This window comes from Cyprinus carpio, chromosome B17 (assembly GCF_018340385.1).
Source record: "Cyprinus carpio isolate SPL01 chromosome B17, ASM1834038v1, whole genome shotgun sequence".
NCBI lineage: Eukaryota > Metazoa > Chordata > Actinopteri > Cypriniformes > Cyprinidae > Cyprinus > Cyprinus carpio.
The window spans coordinates 20,589,725-20,609,053 of NC_056613.1; the positions used below are offsets into that span (position 1 = coordinate 20,589,725).

The 19,329-nt window shown below is 36.9% G+C and overlaps 1 protein-coding gene across 2 annotated transcripts; it reads right to left on the bottom strand.

The window, feature by feature from the left end:
* Positions 1 to 1,896: 1,896 nt before the first annotated feature.
* Positions 1,897 to 14,059, bottom strand: LOC109100891 (calpain-1 catalytic subunit-like). 2 transcript variants are annotated; one of them, XM_042742730.1, is made up of 22 exons: positions 13,950 to 14,059; positions 13,005 to 13,265; positions 12,600 to 12,672; positions 11,902 to 12,020; positions 11,646 to 11,779; positions 11,286 to 11,460; positions 10,855 to 10,920; positions 10,002 to 10,087; positions 9,746 to 9,817; positions 9,476 to 9,636; positions 9,243 to 9,403; positions 9,130 to 9,141; positions 8,758 to 8,963; positions 8,623 to 8,680; positions 3,569 to 3,637; positions 3,401 to 3,458; positions 3,242 to 3,303; positions 3,017 to 3,085; positions 2,789 to 2,867; positions 2,409 to 2,525; positions 2,147 to 2,199; positions 1,897 to 2,018 (listed from the first exon to the last, which is right to left on the bottom strand). In XM_042742730.1, exons 2-22 carry the CDS (start codon positions 13,251 to 13,253, stop codon positions 1,992 to 1,994), a joined length of 2,106 nt encoding a protein of 701 aa, XP_042598664.1. In that variant the 5' UTR covers positions 13,254 to 13,265; positions 13,950 to 14,059; the 3' UTR covers positions 1,897 to 1,991. The 2 variants fall into 2 exon arrangements, with proteins under 2 accessions (XP_042598664.1, XP_042598665.1); XM_042742731.1 differs by having other exon boundaries at positions 13,005 to 13,261; positions 13,950 to 14,024.
* Between the last annotated feature and the right edge of the window lie 5,270 nt (positions 14,060 to 19,329).

Consider the following 19,329-nt stretch of genomic DNA (forward strand, 5'->3'; position numbering starts at 1 on the left):
TACGCAAGCTGTGTAGGTCCCCCAAAACACCAGGAGGCCCTCTTGCTCTCAAAGATGATTTAATTTTAGTTTTGTTTTTGAATTTGGTCAGCGTTTATAAAACCATGAATGATCATTTCTTTTAATGTGGTGCGCTTTCACCCTTTTTTTTTTTTTTTTTTTTGTAAAAATCTGTAAAATCATGTAATGTGAATGTCGTACAGTATTGCCCAAGACTAAAAAAATTAGTTGAAAGCGTACCGAGCCGTGGAAGAGACACTGTCCGCTTTCCGTGAGCGAGATTCGGGACACAAACAAATGTGTTTCATTCATTTGTTCATAACTGCTCATACCCCAATCCATCACAAACCCTGAAGTGAAATATCCGTGCATAATTATTTTATCAAACATTATTATTTACATGATGGTCTCTTCCATGTTACATTATTGTAATCCAGATCAGCTTCTTTATTCAGAGTGCTAATAGAGCTGCTGTCTGGAGGGAATAACTCATCTGTGTACAGCTCATTTCTCTTTTTCTGGATCAGCTTCTGATAGTCCTGACCCTTGAACTTGACAGGATTGGTAGGAGAACTCTCATCAAAATATACAAACAAAAATGGTCTCACATTTGATATTTAAAAAGTTAAAGGTATTTACCTGAATTGAGATGTGACTGTCTACTTTCATATTATCCTGTCTCTGTTACTTAGTGTTATAATACTCAAGTATCAGTACAATAAAGCAAAACTTAAAACTAAAAAAAAAAAAGATACAACTGTTTTAAAGCTTATCTAGTGTTCTTCAATTAATCATATTCTTCTATTTTATTAATCGCACCTGCAAGGATCTGGTTGGTCAGAAAGTTATGGTAAAAGACTGTTTTTCCTCCCTGTGTCTGGTTTTGTGCTTGACACCTGTGGAATACTGTTTTATTTTCATTTTGCATTCATCCCACCCCTTACTTTGTGTAGAGATTGTTTTTCCTGAATTCAGGCAACTTCATAAGGTTAAGCATGTCAGTGTGTAAACAATATTCAAATGCCTGACACCTGCGGTATGTGATGTCATGATCCAGAATTACAACATTCCAAACTCGATCTCCTTGAAAGACTGGCTAAAGTAGGTAACAGTCTAACATTTGCCTTTCGCTTATACAAACAACCCTCATAAAACAGCAAGATTTACAATCTACAGTAGTTTAAATCTGCAAATTTTGAGATTTTAAAAATATTTTATGACTTTGTCAGGACTGACCAAATGAAATGTTCACAAGCAAAGGTAAATGTAACTGCAGAACAATTTTCATGTAAGTGTTTTTAAAATCAATAGTTTATATCTAAAAATAGAGTATAGTATACATTAGAAATGTTCAAAAGACAGCTGAATATTTTCTTTTGTATGGATGTTATCAATGTGGCTGATATCAGACAAACAATGGTCACAAACTGACACCAAAACACATTTCCTAGCATGTAAATAATGATTCAAAGTTCTACAATATCCAAATCAAATGAAAATTAAAACAAAAAGACAAAAAATACAAAAAACCTTACACATACATTAGACCTAAAGTACACGTGGCCTAAAAACCCCTATAAAAAATAATACTCCTACTTCACAATAGCATCAGAACTAGTATTAAAATAGCATCTGCTTGAATATGCTTTTCTTTACACCAACAGTGACTCCAAGTGTATACAATGAGAAATACATACATTACATGCATAACTTTTCAAATAGGAAAAATAGACAGATTTTTTTGTCATTACTACAAACAGTTTGATCATATAAAATCAAATGAATTTTAAGAAAAAGAGAAAAGCATTTTAATAGAGGGATAAAAGGACAAGAAATGGTATAACAATCACAATTTGTTTATCAAAAAAAAAAAGAAAAAAAAACCTAAATATCTCATAAATCTCTGAATTTTTTTGATCACCAAACTGATGTTTTCTTTTCACACTGCTTCTTGCATTTGTTGGCAAACCTCCTGGCAAGCAGACATTCCCTCATGAGTACATGGTGAGTCCTATCCACTAAAACACAGATACACAGAAGCAGGTTGTAAATGTATTAACTATTAAGTATGTATATGTGTTTGGAAATATGAAAAAAAAAGAAAAACAAAAGAAAAGAAATTATAAAATGTTTACACAAGGATTACCTCACTCTCATCAAGAGTTATCTTTCCATTTTCACACAGTCTCTGGAATATTCCTGATGAAAAGAATAAAGACAGTTTATATGTGATAAATCCAAAACATAATACCCAGGAGTATGTAGCTCAGGAGCATGAAAGGATGGAACAATATACATACATACATTATATATATAATATATATATATATATATATATATATATATATATATATATATATATATATATACTGTACAGTTTCTGTCCGATACACTGGAGTCCTACTCACTGGCCATGCAGTTCAAACGCATGACAAGGCATATGAAACCCTCCAGAGAGATCTGTTCAGTAGCACCACCATACCGCACCAACATGAGATTCAGGATGTCTTCATTTAGATGCAGGCCTAGGGTACAATAACCATGATATACAGTAAATACAGTTTGCAATGTGTGAATGAACATGCTATATCCATATATTAATATTATATCAATACCTCTGTGTTCAGTTTCATGGGTCACTGGACACAGAGGGTGGCTATTATGCAGGCTGTAATATTTACAGCGATATTAAAGGTCATGCAAATATTAGATACTAACCTAATAAGAAAATTAAAATATTTTCAACAATGGTTCACCAGAGCAAAGCATGAACTTTTTAAGTCCCAACCTGTTTTCTCTAATGCATTTTGAAGTTCGTTGAAAGAAAGAACACCATCTTTGGAAGAATCCATTCCGTAGAAGATGTTCTGTAAAAAAATAAAAATAAAAAACTTGAAAAATTATTCTTGATAAAAACTGGGGGGAAAAAATCTTAATATAACTCGATACATAGCTACATTTCTTGTCTAAATACAATAAAAATCCATAGCTAAATTCTTGACTCAAATCCACTCACCTTGTATGTCAAAATACGGTTCCATAGACGAATGAATTCTGGTCCCCGGAGTCTTCCAGTAACATTGAACTATTGTTATTGTTACAGTCATGGAATATTTCTCGAGCTAAAACATGTTTCTTTACAATATGACTGCAAATACAAGCTGAACCTGGGATATAGATGATCATCGTTCAACAAATTATTTTTACCTTTTGAATTACATGCTTAAAGAATAAAGGATACATCTGACATGGCTATTATACTTCTACAGGAATCCAAGCCAAATCCTTCAGGGTTTTTATGCACTAAAAGGTATTAGTCACAAAAAAATACATTTGTAAGATTTCAAAACTAGCTACAGTATATTTCACATAGAATGGACAGGATTTTTAAAACACTCACATCCAAGTAGGTTTTCATGAAGAAGCCGTTGAAGCTTCTCAGCATCAACAACTTCATACTGTTTCCAAAGAAGACATTAAAGAGCTTAAAGCTTTAAGCTATATTGTTAAGCACAGCAGCAGTGGTTTTTAATATAATTTTTTATAATATATTAGCTTTCATATTTACTTGATCAGAATATTGCCGAAACAGTGCTTTAGTTTTTGATCTTTCATCCACCTCTTCAGTGTAATGGGCCTGGATGTGGGAAAAGATAATGAAGAGAAAACTGCTAAAATGGCAACTAGAACTGAACTGTTTCATAAGTTACATACACATATACACACACACACACAAATAAATAAATAAATACATAGTTTAGTCATGAAACTCTAGATGGCGCAGGCTGATGGGAGGTTAACGTAACGCTCTGGGTTACTCACGTAACCTCGGTTCCCTGAGATGAGGGAACGAGACATTGCTATGGGAATTACGGATGGAGCCTGGCTCAACTAAGTATGTCAAGTTTCACACACGGAACCGTAATGAGAGCGGCAATGATATTTGTTCTCTTGTTAAACACAGCTCAGGCATACAGGACCTAATCAAAACCATGTAAAAGTAAAAGTGGGCACGGCAACTAGATGAGTTAACGCAAGTGAAACAAAGAATGTAAAATGGCGGCGTCTCAGGGACCATCACATATAGATTAGTCGAAGTTTGTTTAATTTCAATGAAATTATGTGTTATGTTGCAACGGCCGTACCGAGTATGATGGTGATCATGTCCTAAAAGACGTGATGAACAATATCATAACGATGTGATAAGCTGATAGGGACAGCATTAAATTAGTGGTACGTCAATACAGGAGTGTATACGACCTAATCGAAACCACTGAGGCAAGCAGCTCAGATCATAACGAAGGCTGAGTATGACAGCACATGTGAGGCAAGTGACAACACATCTAGGTTATAAAAGCTAGCAAAATTGCTGGATGACCAGCCTGTTGCCATGCAAATGTCCTGAGTAGATATGCCATTTGCCCAGGCCCATGAGGATGCGAGTCCACAGGTTAAGTGGACCCAAACCCCTATAAGACATTTCACGCCCTTAGAGCCATAAGCCAAAGAAATTGCGTCAAGTGTGACAGCCTTTGCTTGGACACAGGCAGGCCTTTTGTGTGCCCTTCAAAGCATACAACTGGCTGCTCCGAGAGCCTTAACTGTCTAAAGCGCTCGGTACAAATGCGCACCTCATGTACAGGGCACAGCAAAAGTGTATTAAATGGCTTCAGCATTGCCAGTGTTATGACATGCGCTTTAAAGTCGAAAACACTTTAGGCACATAACCCTTCCTAGGTTTAAGTTGAGTCTGCAATCATCTGGCCTGAACTCAATACACGAGTCGTCAGTTGACAGTGCCTGCAGGTAACAAGCTCTCTTAACAGAGACCAGCGCGAGCAGGAGCACTGTCTTTAGAGAGAGCGCAGGCAAGCTCGCTGATTGGGCTCGAACGGGCCTTTTTTTTGCTCTGCTCTTAAAGGCAAGAATTATTGGTATTGGGTAGTTGAATGGGTCTTCGCCCCATGACCTGCACCAATTTGTGAAAACTTTCCATTTGTGTGCATAAAGACGTCTAGTGGAGTGAGCCCTAGCCTCAAAGATAGTGTTCAACATGCGCTGAGGAAGTGCATCTGTTACAGGCAAGCTCCATCGAGCGGCCAGACATGAAGGCTCCATGACTCTGGATTTGGATGGTATATCGTTAACTGTGCTTGAGAGTGGAGGTCTCTGTTCCATGGGCGAGGCCTACCAGCATTTCAGCATTGGGCCATTTCGGTGCCACTAACAGAACAGATTTCCTTTCCTCTCTGATTTTGCAAAGCACACGAGGCAGAACTTTCACTGGAGGAAAAGCATACTTGCGTACTTTCGGCCAGCTGGGAGCTATTGCATCCACTCCCAGGGGAGAGTGTGTCAGTGAATAAAACAGTGGGCAGTAAGTGTTCTGCACTGATGTGGAGATCCACCTCCACCCTGCTGAATACACACCAAATCGTATTGACTTTAAAAGGGTGTAATCTCCACTCCCCGTAGATGACCTCGCCCCTCGACAGTAAGTATGCACCATAATTCAGGCGTCTGTGGACATGTACTGCCTGGATGGAGAGGAGGTGTCGATCTGCCCACAGAAGAAGGTCCTTCGCCAGCTGCAGCAGCGGCCACGAGCTCACGCCCCCTTGGTGATTTATAGACGCTACCACTGTCATGCTGTCTGTCCTGATGAGAACATGATGGTGGAGAATGTCCGGGAGAAAGCACTCAAGCACTAGGTGTACAGCATGGAGCTCCAGACAATTTATGTGCCACAACTTCTCCATTTCTGACCACATCCCGAAGGCTGGTCTGCCGTTGCGCAAGGTGCCCATGTGCCATGTGCTCTGTGGCACCTGGCCCTTTAGCCAGAACTGAAGCGGTCGCATATGTTGGAGCCCTAGTTTGCACAGTGTCGAGGCGGCAGCCATCTGGCCATGCATCTTCTGAAAGCATTTCAGTGGGGGAGAGTGCCCTACCTTTAAGACTGCGAGAGAGCTGATCAGTTTGTGTGAGTGCTCCTCCGACAGACACACTCGCATATTGATTAAATTCAGCTCCACTCCTAAAAGGGAGACGTTCTGGCTCGGTATCAGCATGCTCTTTTGCGTATTCACAGTCAGCCCTAAAAGCTCTGAAGATGAGCGAGGAGTTTGAGCAGCACAATCTCTGACTGGGCTAAGACTAGCCAATCATCGAAACAGTTCAGGATGGCATTCTCAGGTCCAAGATTGGGTGGAATCCACCGTCTTTCTTTGGTACCAGAAAATAGCGACTATAGAAACCACTCTCGCTGTCTGCTAGGGGCACTGTCTCTAAAGCGCGTTTTGCAAGGAGGTTGAGTATTTCCTCTTGCAGAACTGAGGCATTATGCTCCCGTGCAGTGGACATTAACATACAGGGTGGCCTGCGGAAGAACTGAAGCATGTAGCCACTCTTTATTGATTTCATAACCCACTCTGATACCCCTGTCAGTACCTGCCACGCTTCTGTGAAATGTGATAGCAGGCGAGGTGGGCTGCACACTGTGAGGGATAACTCACCATTGGAGGGAGGGGAGTTTAATACCACACGAGTAATTGATGGGGGAGATGGGAGTGAGAGGAGGAGAATTAACCTGAGGGATTTACAGGAATGTCCAGAAGGGCCATTTTTTCCAAGTCCTTTAACTCGGTCAGAGTAAGCCACAGGCGACCACAAGATTCCCCATGTTGCGGCCGATTGTTTGAGCTGTCAACTTCGTCGCTTTGATGGCCAGATCTGTGGAACTTTGGAGATCTTTTTACACTTCAGGATCCGGCCCGTCCTCATCCAGAGACTTGGGCAGCTTGGCCTGATACACCTGGAGTTGTTTCTCACTCTCCAGTTCGCCGCGGCCGAAGGACAGAGATGGCCAGCGACGGCTTCTTCCAGGTGGGGGAGTTTAACATACCCAACTTGGTCAGTGCCGTCCACAGAAGACAAGAGGAAGGATCCCGGGTTGTGCACTTGACTGGTGAGCGGTGAGTTCCATGACTTTGTTATCTCATCGTGCACCTCAGGGAAAAAGGGGTCAGGCCTCCGCAGGGTGTCCTTTCAGGCCCCGCTCTCTGACTGGAGGTACCACTCTTTCAGATGGCTTCTAGCTGTCTGGCATAGACACCGTGTTCGAGTAAAATAGGCATTCGCCAAGCTACTTATGCCTAATTTATGGATCTCCTCAGCAGTTCAGTCTCTTGTGCAGCAGCAGCAGCTTGCATACACAATCACTAATTTGCAAGTCTTAATTTAGACAATTAATATAAAAGTAGACAACTGCATTTAAATAAAGTCCAGAATTAGTCCTGGGTCACCACAACAACAAAATAAACACACTGTAGTGTCCTGCTCAAGACCATTTTGGAATGAGCCATGCCTTTAGCATGATGTATTCATACAATGCAAACATTATTGTTCTTAATGTGCAATATAAATATTTTCATTTTTCAAAATAAATGAGCAGCTGCTTTTGAAGCAGAATTAGTCCTGGGCATATAACACCACAACTACAGGGTGTACAGTGATTTATTCTTTTGCCAAATATTTTGTTAGCTTATGAATAAGTTAAAGGTAAGTATTCCCAGTGCAGCAACGTTGATGAACGTTAATGGGAAAAAATAATTAATTAATTGCATCTCTTGAATGACAAATTTAAAACTATTTGCTCAGGCCGCCCGAGCCTGAGCCAGGTGGTTGCTAGGAGTTACTTAATCTATCAGCCTACAATGGGACTCCTTTTTGTTAACAACACGCAGTGTGCATTTCTACCTAGGTAAGTTTGAGCTATTGGCTCAGACACACATAGTTATTTAAGTTGTTAGTTAAATAAACCTAAGGGTACAGCACCCAGGTTCACATCGTTAAGCCACTATTTAATGTATCTGGGCTCCATTAGCCCAGAAACACTTTTAACTCAGGTTACTAGTTTGAGCTATCTGGTCAACCAATCAGGTACGCACAGCAATAGTTCAATAGCGTTAAGCCATTCGGCAATGCCGGCCTAGGTTCACATATATAGCAAACTCACTGTCTTACGGCTCTCGGGAGCAGCAGCAGTACATATGTCTTGGCAATAGGTCTGCTTGTTCTTGGGGGGTTTACCTTTTATATTAAATATTTTATAGCAGCAGAATACACATTTAATTGTTTTCCTCTTCCAGCTTTGTTGGGGGGTTATTTTATATGCTATTTGTGCAGCTATTATATGCATGTCTTAAATACTCACGGCACCATATCACCGTATGTATTGGCAGTAGCAAGTTCCTGTACTTGCTTGCAGCAGCAGCAATAATCTACAACTACAGCAATAACCAACAGCACCAGCAGCTCACCAGATCTATTCCGCCAAGACCAAATACATTAACATTGTCATATCCATCATCATGCTGAAATCTACCAAGAGTTGTAAAGATTAAAATAGAGTTTAGAGTCCTAAAGCTAAGTTATAAAAGATGGTCTTATTTTCATCTTATAGGTGCATTAACAAAAATATATGTATTTAGGTGCCCATAATTGCAGATTTGCTGAAAGATGAACTATTTCAGTGTTTAATTCTCTGATTGCACAATGACAAACTCAAACAATAACAAGAGAATACTAATACTTTTACACAATGATTCTGTGTATTAGTACCTCAGACACGCCTAAAAGATCCACAAGAAAATCTTTCTCCATTCTTTCTGTGTCCTTTCTAAAAGAAAAAAAAAATAACCATATTTTTCCAAGCATAAATAAAAAGTCAGTATATCAGTCCTTCGTGCAACTTACTGAATGTGGATCTCATTTTTGCAGAGAATGGACAGGATGAATTCTCCTTTCGTTTTGGGCTGATATGTGGATGGTACGATGAGATACTCTCCCGGCTCCAGCCTGAAGAATTTCATCACCTGTCTTGCACGTTGAAAGGGCTCGCTTGTTACCACAGGCTTTCTTCCAAGGAAAAAGCTTGATCCAAGCTTTCCCTCAGATCTCATCTAATAGATAATAATACAAAATTTAGTTTCCCTGAACATGCAAAATGAATGAGTCAGAAAGGTATAACAAATAATATCTATTGATACAACCTGAAATACACAGTATATTTTTAAACCAATGTGATTAACACAAGAAACTGTGATATAATTGATATATTTTACTTGCCCCGGGTGGAATCTGTGAAAGATCAAAATAAAAATAAAGATTACTCTTCAAACACAAAGACATCATACATGCACAGTACAAATATATTTATTGCCTTTTTTGTTAATACTGACTGCAAACACATAGAAGCCGATGCCATGGTGTGCAGAGTGGCGTCTGTGTCTCTTGTCAGGTTTCTGTATGAGAGTCACCAGAACATTGTTCTGGCCCTGTTCGCAGGCCTTATCAAACTCATTAACCTTCAGCCAAAACTGGGGGTTTTTACAGAAGCTGTCTACAATCGCAGAAGAGGGGTGTTAGAAGCAAATTTACATTCATAACCAGCTTTATAATTCAGGAAAAGCACCTGCATAACTTATGCCGCCTCCGTCTGTGCTCCCAGAAATCCAGCTGCCATGGTGGTACTTGGAAATCCAGTGACAAGCAGACTTCCCTTCCAGAAAATCAGGACAGATACAGCAGATATCCATGTTGTCAAATGTTCTAAGGAAATCATTCATTGACATCCTGCAATAAATAAATAAATAAATAAATAAAATAAATGTATCCTAGACAAAATGTATTTTGTATTTTAGTACATTTTAAGAATGGAAATGAAAACATGGTTCATGCTCACCAGAACTCTCCATTTTCATTTACAAGGAGTTGTTTGTGGTCCTCATTGCTCACTGTGTTCCACAAAGGTGATCTGAAAGAAATATGCAAAATAAACATCAGGACAAAGGATAACTTTGACAATTATAAAATTTCACATTTTTTGTGTGTTAAGGACTGCATGTCTACATCCCTTTGCTTTTTGTAGAAAAAAAATGACTGTCAGTTGTTCTGCTAGTTGGTTATCTGCTATAATGTAGAATAAAAGCAGAGCTTACTTGTCACTCCAGTCTCCTTTCCACTCACTGTCTCCCCATGGGTTGAACAATCTAACCAGCTTAACTGGGTTTCTACCACTCATGACCTGTTGAGCATGATTTCAACTGCAGATATTTAGTGGTATATAAATGTGGCAGACATTTTTAATATTTTTAATTGTATCTTTAATAGACTATAAACAAAATGATAAATTTTACAATTTTGCTATACTTTTACAAGAATTTTGAAGTAAAATGCATATTTTCAATTATTTGTTGCATTGAGTGGATGGTAAAAGAGTTTTCCTAGCAAGTTCCCACACACTTTCTAACAGGAACAAGCTTGTGAAGTCTATAAAGGATTCTGAAAAATCTCTCTGAAGCAACCTGTGGTTAAAGTCCATGCTTAATATGTTCTTCACACAGTATAAATGGATCTTAATACATAAAATAATAAAGCTGGCAATAGTCAGGGTTGCCAGGTTTGAGTAACAAAATTCTCCCAAATGCTAATTAAGACTAGGCCAATCATAGTCATAACTAGGCCAGATGCATTTTTTCTTATTTTTTTTTTTTTAATTGGGGGAGGGGGGTTGCTTTAACCTGTGGAGTAAAAAAAAAACTACCCACAGCAATAGTGTAAAAATAGACCAATTCCATGGGTAAACTGCAGACCATGGTTCTACAAGCCATTCAAATAGATTTTACCTTTCTCACTACTGTCTTAGCAGAACACTAAGAATCACTAAGACTTAAGCAAAAAAGTCAAATCTCTGACTGGACTCCAGGCCTTATCTTTTGTCTTTAAAATATTTGTCTTGGGATCTTATGACATTATCTGATGCATGCTGAGACTTGAATTGTGCAGTCTTACCTGGTAAACCTTTGTCACAGTGTAAGCGTGGCCCACAACTATGCCATTTGGTAACCGATTCTCTTTCTGATTATGTGAAAACATACAAAAATTATCAGGAGACAGATGGCACTGTGTAAAAGTGTTTAAAGTTGCTGTAATCCCTTGTGAATTTTTTTTTTTTGTCTAGGCATACAAGAGAAAAGATTTTTGAGGGGTTTTGGAGAGTGTGTGTATGTGTGTGGTTAAAGTAGGGGAATTTGGGGTCTAGTTAGTGAACATCTAATTAGTGAGAGATGGCTAACATCGCTTACAGCATCTTTAAATGTAATCTGTATAATCAAAGAAATCACAATAATCCTTTATTTAAATTATTACTTTAATACATTAATGTTTTTAGTTTAACATGATCATGTGTGTAAGATATAATTACTAATAAATACTTTGCTTACCCCTGCTGGAGTTTCACAACCCATAAGGACCCCTGACTGGTAAGCACGGTGCATTATCTCCCACAGATCAGTAGGAGCTGTTTTCAGTTCATAGTGCATATGAACCCCACCGGTAAAGTCCAAGAGGGCCTCAGATACTCGACCAGCATGCATGTCAGCGTAGGAGCCGCACACCCTGGAACAGTCATTATAACGCAAAATCGTTTACCACAGTGTAACAGACATAAATTTTAGGACAATTACTGCACATGAACCAGAGGTCGAGTTACAGCCGTGCTTATACTGAATACAACAGCACTATTGTTTTGCTTTTTTGATGAGACTTTATAAAGTCACAGAAAAAGATGTACATGCACTTACTTGGCATATGCTTTCTCCACCAAGGCAGGCCAGAACTCATTAAATGTTTTTGATTTCACAAAAATCAGCTGGCGGCCGATTGTCGGCAGTTTGTCATCAATCACAACATCATACCAGTTTCCAAACCGCCAGAACTGTAAATTCATATTAGCAGAACTGTGATAGAACAACTGATACAATGAAACACAATACAGGAAGTGCTATTGCTTGGGGTTTTGATGCTGTCAATTATGTCATGGAAAAGAGAGGAACTTACTCTGAAGTGAAATAAACCAGTATAATTGTGGCTGAATGATTGTCCATCTGGAACGACCTTAAGTAATAACTTGGTTTGAAATGTTAGAGCCCCGACAGAGGCCAGAAACCAACAATTGCCTTAAAAGAAGAAGAAGAAAAAAACACCAGTTGCCACAGTGAATTTGATATTTTCATATCTCAACTCGCATCTGAATTTTTAGTTTTGCTATTGAACGTATTTACTTTGTTTTCAAGAGAATTTTTTTTTTTTTTTCAAAGTGAGTTAACACTTGCTGTATAGATTTTTTTTTAAGTAGTTAGAAAAAGCAGTGTTTTTTTATTTATTTATGATTTGTCTGATTGCAGGGGTGTCCAAACCTGCTCTTGTAGAGTTTAGCTCCAACCCTAATTAAACACCTGAACCAGCTAATCAGTGTCTACAGATTCACTAGAAACCTCTAGCCCAGGGGTTCTCAAACCTCTCCATGAAGTAGCCCCCAGCACTGCACGTTTTGTATGTCTCCCTATATCTGACACACCCACTTCAGGTCTAGCAATCTCTACTAATGAGCTGATGAGGGAGACATACAAAATGTGCAGGGCTGGGGGTACTCCAGGACAGGTTTGAGAACCACTGCTCTAGTCAAGTGTGTTGCAGGACATGTGGGTTGGAAACCCTTGGTCTAAATCATCAATATTGTGGTTACCCAGACATACCTACTCTTCCTTGGGCATAGTCAAACCTGGACACTGTCTCTACAATCAATTCAGCTGCATTTGGACACAGTACCTGAAAGAAAAAAAGCAATACACCTTCAGTATTGGTCAAGTGATCCACTCTGTGAAAGAGATATTTTGACTGATGGTGTTTTAGTAATGCTATTTTCTTTTTCATCTTTCTGAATAGGACCAGAATCTGCTGTAATATGTAACTACAGGTCAAGTTTATTATGTCTTTTACATTTTTTAAGCATTTAAATTGTCACAGTCAGCTGCCTTTAAAATAAGACTCTTTTTAGCTTTCAACAAAGTTGTATATTTTATACTCCTTCTACGTTTTTGTGCAATATTGTCAGAATACCTGCCAAATGCCTCTAGCAAAACACAGGTCTGCCTACATACCGTTGGTCTTATCCACTCCACCCTGGCCATATCATCTGGCTCCAGCAGCCCTTCACCAATAGAACGGGGATCTGGTGGGAAAAACTCATCAACAAATCTCTGCTTTGTCTTGAGACAGTAGTCTTGTAAAACGTTGAAGTCCTGATCCATGAACCTCAGAGGATTTGTTTCAGAGCCCATGCCACCCTTCATGCTGCGGTTGTTTATAACTTTTAAGCACATGCCATGTGGAACCGCTGGAGGAGGCATTTTTAAATCTGTCTGGATTTTTTTAAAAAGAGGGAAACACAATAACAATACAAATATATTGCAATGCTTTGATAAAAGTTACCTCTGTCACATTCATGTCCAGCAAATTTACCACATGACATTCCCTGCCACCAGAAATCCCAGCCCCAAACTGTTTCTCTTCATTTTAAAATCATTTAAGAGGTGCATATACTCTGACAGCTTATCGCACCTTGCAGTCTTGCTGTTCTAGTCTTTTGATATAATGGTCTACATTTTCTATTAAAGCTAAACAAATTCCATAGAGTTATTGATTTTTTTTACATTTACATTACACTTACATTTGGCACTTGAAGCTTTTATCCAAAGCAACTTACACTGCATTCATAGTACACATTTGATCTACTGTTAGTGCCATGCTCTAATGTTTATGCTTCAGGTATGCACACACAGTGTGTAATAACTTCTTACAGAAATTTACAGTAAATTTACACTAGCACACAAGTACTTTACTTTGCAAAGATTACAGAATAATCGAATAAATTAAATGTAATTAAATTCATACAAGCATTAATACAATTCAGTCAGTGTTCATTAGTATAAAGTGTTTTTCCACCAACTAGTTTGAATCTACAAGTAAAATATAGACCATCCATCCTATTAGACTAATGAACTTTAACTTACTGCATTACTGAATTGAATAAAATGTAAAAGTACCTTCAATGATGCAACAAATCACTGGAACAAGGAATTTTACCCAAAAGCCTGGTTGTCTTCTCTGTCTGTGAGTGGCTTTTACACACGTTTGCCCTACTTTATACTTTTAAAACATTAGAAGCCCCACCCAACTCCCAGCTTTTGTGTTTATTAACAAAGAAATGACTGGCAGAAAGTCTTTGTCATTCCGAGAAACTAAAATCCTTCACATTTGCCACAGAAAAAAAAATGCTGTCCAACATGTTTCACAGTATGTAAATTATTATTTGAAGAAACAAACAAGAAACAGAAGAAACAAAAATTGGCCAGATGTGCACAGCATTATAAAATGTGTGCAGCTTGTTAGGATACTATCACAGTTTATGTTAGCACTCTTTTACAGTATGCGTTTATGTAAAGCCTACAAAAATGCATTCTATGCAGCAGATACCAGTTCCTCATGCCTGGACTTGCTTTGAATGTTGCGTTCTACTCACGTTTCATCATTATAATGATCATGAATTGCAATTGATATTATCAGCAAATAATTTATGCATGATGTATATGTCTATAAATTATGGCTATATTGGCCCATTTTACTGTTGCACTGCATAATATGCTGACATGGTTAAACTTGCCCTCAGGTAACCTTAGAGTGTTTGACATTTTCTTAGCAAGTGAACACTTGTGACAGGTAGACCTAGGTACTGTATGTAAATCCTTGCCATGTCAGAACAGTATATGCAAATAAAACCCAGTCACCTCAGATCAAGTATGACCACTGAAAGATTAAATACAGTTTGATATTACCAGGCATTAGGGCATTGCAGGCAACAATTTGAAACTGAAAGTAGTCCCAGAGCAAGTTTACTGGTAGCACTGCAGGACATAAATCTTTTTTATATATTGTTCCAACCCAGGCTCATGAAAATACGTGCCTCTATATACATTTCTGTAACACCTTACTGCACGTTTTGTGGCAGTTTCAAAGTGAAATGTCCAGAGAGTGGTGCTAAAACATACGTTCAAGATGTGACCCTGGCACGTTTTTATTATTTTTGTACAGGCATGTAGGCTATTGTTGCGTTTTTATTATGCTGCTTGAAGTAGGCTACATATTGCGGCTGTTCAGAATTCAAATATCAGGTGAGTGTCGCTAATGTTTAATGCTGTATCGTGTTGGAAAAATCCCCTACACCAGACCCAACCCTAAAGTGTAAACAAGTGCAAAGGTGTTATAAAAATGCATTTGTTGAAGCAACTGTGCTATTTTAACTTCCTCACGCGGATTTGAGCTGTTTTGTTGAACCATAGTTTCATGGGGTTCATACCAGAGCTCTTTATCACTCATATGCTTCACCATAGGCGGAGTTTAGGGGGGGCTGCAGACGAGAGCCAATAATGATTTTGTCTGAACTATGAATAAAATATAAAAATTAAATAATTAACATTTTCTCATTTTATTTGTATTATTTTATTATTTTAGTGGTTAGAATAAGTACGTTTTTGGTTAAATGAATTATTTAAGTCCCATATCCTCCCGAGTCGCGGATGGTTCTTAACTTGAGAGGACATGAGAGGACTCTCTCTTTTCGTTATTTTTTCCAGCTTTAGCAAGTTAACAAATATTCGTTGTTTTCTTTATAAACTCGCTAATAAAAATGTGGTGGACTGAGTCATTTCTGGCTGAATTGGACAGGCGATTTGAAGCGATGGCCTTGAGTGTGGCGCGTGATTCAGCATTTAGTTAAAGTACATACACAAGGCTTATTCACCCTTGGCTAGTGACAGCTGAAGTAGATCTTGTGAAATGTGCGATCGCATCGTCGATTACTCTTTAGAAACTTAAAGATGACTGTGCATACCATGAGCGCTCAGACTGACCTGAGATTTGCCCCTCAAAACATTTCAGCAGTTATTATAGGCCCGTGTGTCCCGCATTTCTGTCGACTGAACCAGCCATGCCATTAATTATGAATTTAGTAAATTTCTGCATATACATATTACGCCAAATAGAAGCAGAAAACCGTGCTATATTTCATCATGAGATCGGGATAGCCCGCAACAATTAATTTGTTGGCTATTTTACAAATGGGAATACAAATAATTCATGACAATATTTAAAATTCAAGCTGCCCATAAAATGTATAGTGAAAAGTACTTTAAAAGCATCTGGAATGCAATAAAGTGTTTTTAAAGCTGTTTTTAAAGCATTTGCTGAATGAATAATATTTTTTTGTTTTGTTTTGTTAAATAGGATATAATAAATAATTCACATATAAAAAAAAATTTTTCATCAAGCAATTCCAAATTTTAAGAAATTAATAACAAAACAACAAAAAAAAAATAAGAAAAAAAAAATATTTTTTATAATTTTCTATACAATTACAGGACAAAGTTTTACATATGCCATATATATGATTTTTTTTTTTTTTTTATTTTTATTGTACAGAATTATAAAATAAAATTCAAATCATAATCGGGCCTGTTTTAGGCTTTTTCCTTATTCTTAGATTTTAGACATCCATCAATTATGGTTATGAAAAAAATGACTCTCATTGGATGTGCCTTTAGAGAGAAATGCACAGATTACACAATGAAAGAGTTTCTATTTTCAATTTAAATTATTTCATTTTAAAGAAGTAATTTAAAGCTTTCTATATATATTTTTTTTATCATTTCTGTGAGGCAATTCACTGAGTTTAGGTTCATAATTGAACCTAAGAAAAAAAAAATCATTGTGAAGTACTCCTGTTCAAGACCGAGACTGCAGAAAGCATTTGTTTTCTTTATTTTATAAAAGCACAACGTTTGTGTTGATATTGTGAGTGCACACAAATAAAACTAGACCCTTTATAGTTTAAAATGATGTATTACTCTTACCTTTATGAGCAAAAATGACTGCGTATTTTAAGTTGTATCCACTGCTAGAAAAAAATACTATTAATCGCGCTGGCGCCTCCATGTCCTGCGGCTTCCACTCTCCACACAAACGACTGGATAAGCATCTAACAGCGCACATTTATCTAGGTTAAACATTTAAACTAACATTGTAATATGCTTGAACTGTTATAAATATAGATTTATATATAAGATGTGATGATTTGAGAAGGCTAAATTGATTAAACATATAGGCTATGATCAATTCACTGTCTGCCGCTGGCCGCTTACATTTAAGGAACAAAAAAATGCTCCAAACGTTTATCTAAATTAAATTTATAAAAAAACTAAACTAAATATATTCACTTTTACATTACATACAAAACTGAACTACTTTAATAGCTGAAAGAGTAGTATAAGGTTTTGGGGAAATGGGGAAAAAAGACTGGCTAGGGCATATATTTGAGGACCCTGCAGGGCTCTAATCCACTTCATCCAATGCTGTTTTGTTCTTTGTTTTCATCTGTGAGCATGCTCTTGATATATGTATTTTACCATTTAGTTGAGTTTGAAACGTGTGTGCACATTCGTTCTGCTCTCACTGATCATTTGGTCCTCCATAAAAAAATAAATAAAATAAAACTCTGTGCGTACCCTCGGGAAAAAATGTTTTATTTATTTATTTATTTATTATGTATTTTACTGTCGAATATATATTATATAAATATATGAAATATAGAACAAATAAAAAAAAGTGTTCGTGGCTCATCTGCCAGTGGGTGCCCCCCCAAGCATAAAAGTGAAACTCCGCCTATGTGCTTCACAATATTGTGTGAGCTACTGAGCAAACCAACTGAATTAAAAAACTCATGCATATGAAGCTGTATATGTGATGACAACGTTCAAAAGTATACATTTTCAAATCGCACAGGATGATAAAATTGTTTTGAAGTCATAACATAATATTCTGCAAGTAACTGCTTTATTAATCAAAACTCTATACCTGTAAATCATACTTTGTGTAAAAAGGAATAAAAGTTTTCAGAGTTTTCTGCCTCTGTTGTTAATTTTAACTGGAAACTGCAGTGATTTGTACATATAAATGTAATTTTTTTTTGGTTTTGTTTTGTTTTTGTTTTTTTGTTCAGTTTTGCAGAAATGTATATGTTCGTATTTCCAATGAGCCTAGTTTCCAACTATAGCTCAAAAGTGCTGCTTATAGCTCAAGTCTTGAAACTGTAATAGGCAACAGCAGCAATGGCAGTGATAGAAAAACACACATTTATTTTCTCTGTGTGTATTGTTGAGAAAGTTGGGGGTATACGCACTTAGTCTCTCCATGATGTCAATTCTTTGAACATCTGTTTTGACAGAGGAGCATCCAAGTCACATGCCTCCAGTGTTGGGAAGGTTACTTTGGAGGTTACAGATTACAAGTTACCCTACTAAAATGTAACCCTATTTGTGCACTGCAAAAGTAGTGTAACTATTTCACTTACTTATCAGTTAATTAATCTCTTTCGGATTACTTCTCTAAATTTCTAATGCTTCCAACTATTAATAATTTTTAAACATGTAAAGCAGGCAAGGTTAACCTTACAGTAGCATTCAACACTGATTACTGTCAGACTTTCAAAATTCTTCATCACTTGAATTAAGATTATAATAATTAAATTTTAAATACTTTGAGATCATTCTGAGGTTAAATACAGATTTAAAACCAACACAAGAAATTATTTAGCTGCTGTATGATACCGTTTTTTAAATCAAGTCTTTACATAGGTATGACAGGAAACACTGGCATCTAACAATGGCTTGGAAAAAATAGTTAATCTTAAAAAATAAAAGTATATACATAAAGCCAAATAGAAAACAAAACAGTTATCAAATCAGTAAGTTATTTATTTATTTATAAAGCACATACATAAACAACCAAAAGGTTGACCAAAGAGAATTGCAAACAGCAAAGTAAAATACACACAGTAAAATTCATTTGTTGTTAAACACCATAGATAAAAATAATAAAAAATAAAAAATACAAAATAAAAAATAATAAGATTTAAGCTTTGATTTAAACATAGAAAGAGATGATACCGTTCAAATTGACACGGGTAAGCTGTTCCATAGTTTGGGGCCAACCCTTGCAAAGGCTCTGTTCCCTCTATGTTTTAGCTTAGGCAAGTCAAGTTTATATATATTGCACATTTCGTACTCAATGGTAATTCAAAGTGCTTTACATAAAAGAAAGTAAAATAATCATGAAAAAAATAATAATAATCACAAAAATAAAACAACGAATTTAAAACTTTGAAAATGATTTAAAAATTTATTTAAAATTAATTTATTTTACATCTGACTCCAATTTCACGTGATCATTAAATTTGAGCAATATTTCTATCAAAAGCTGATCACAGATATTTATTGTTTATTAATTTAGATATTTGAGTATTCTGAAAATCCCATACTTTCAATTATTCGTTCACTGCAGACCCGGTATTGCTTTAGAAGTAACATTTCGGCC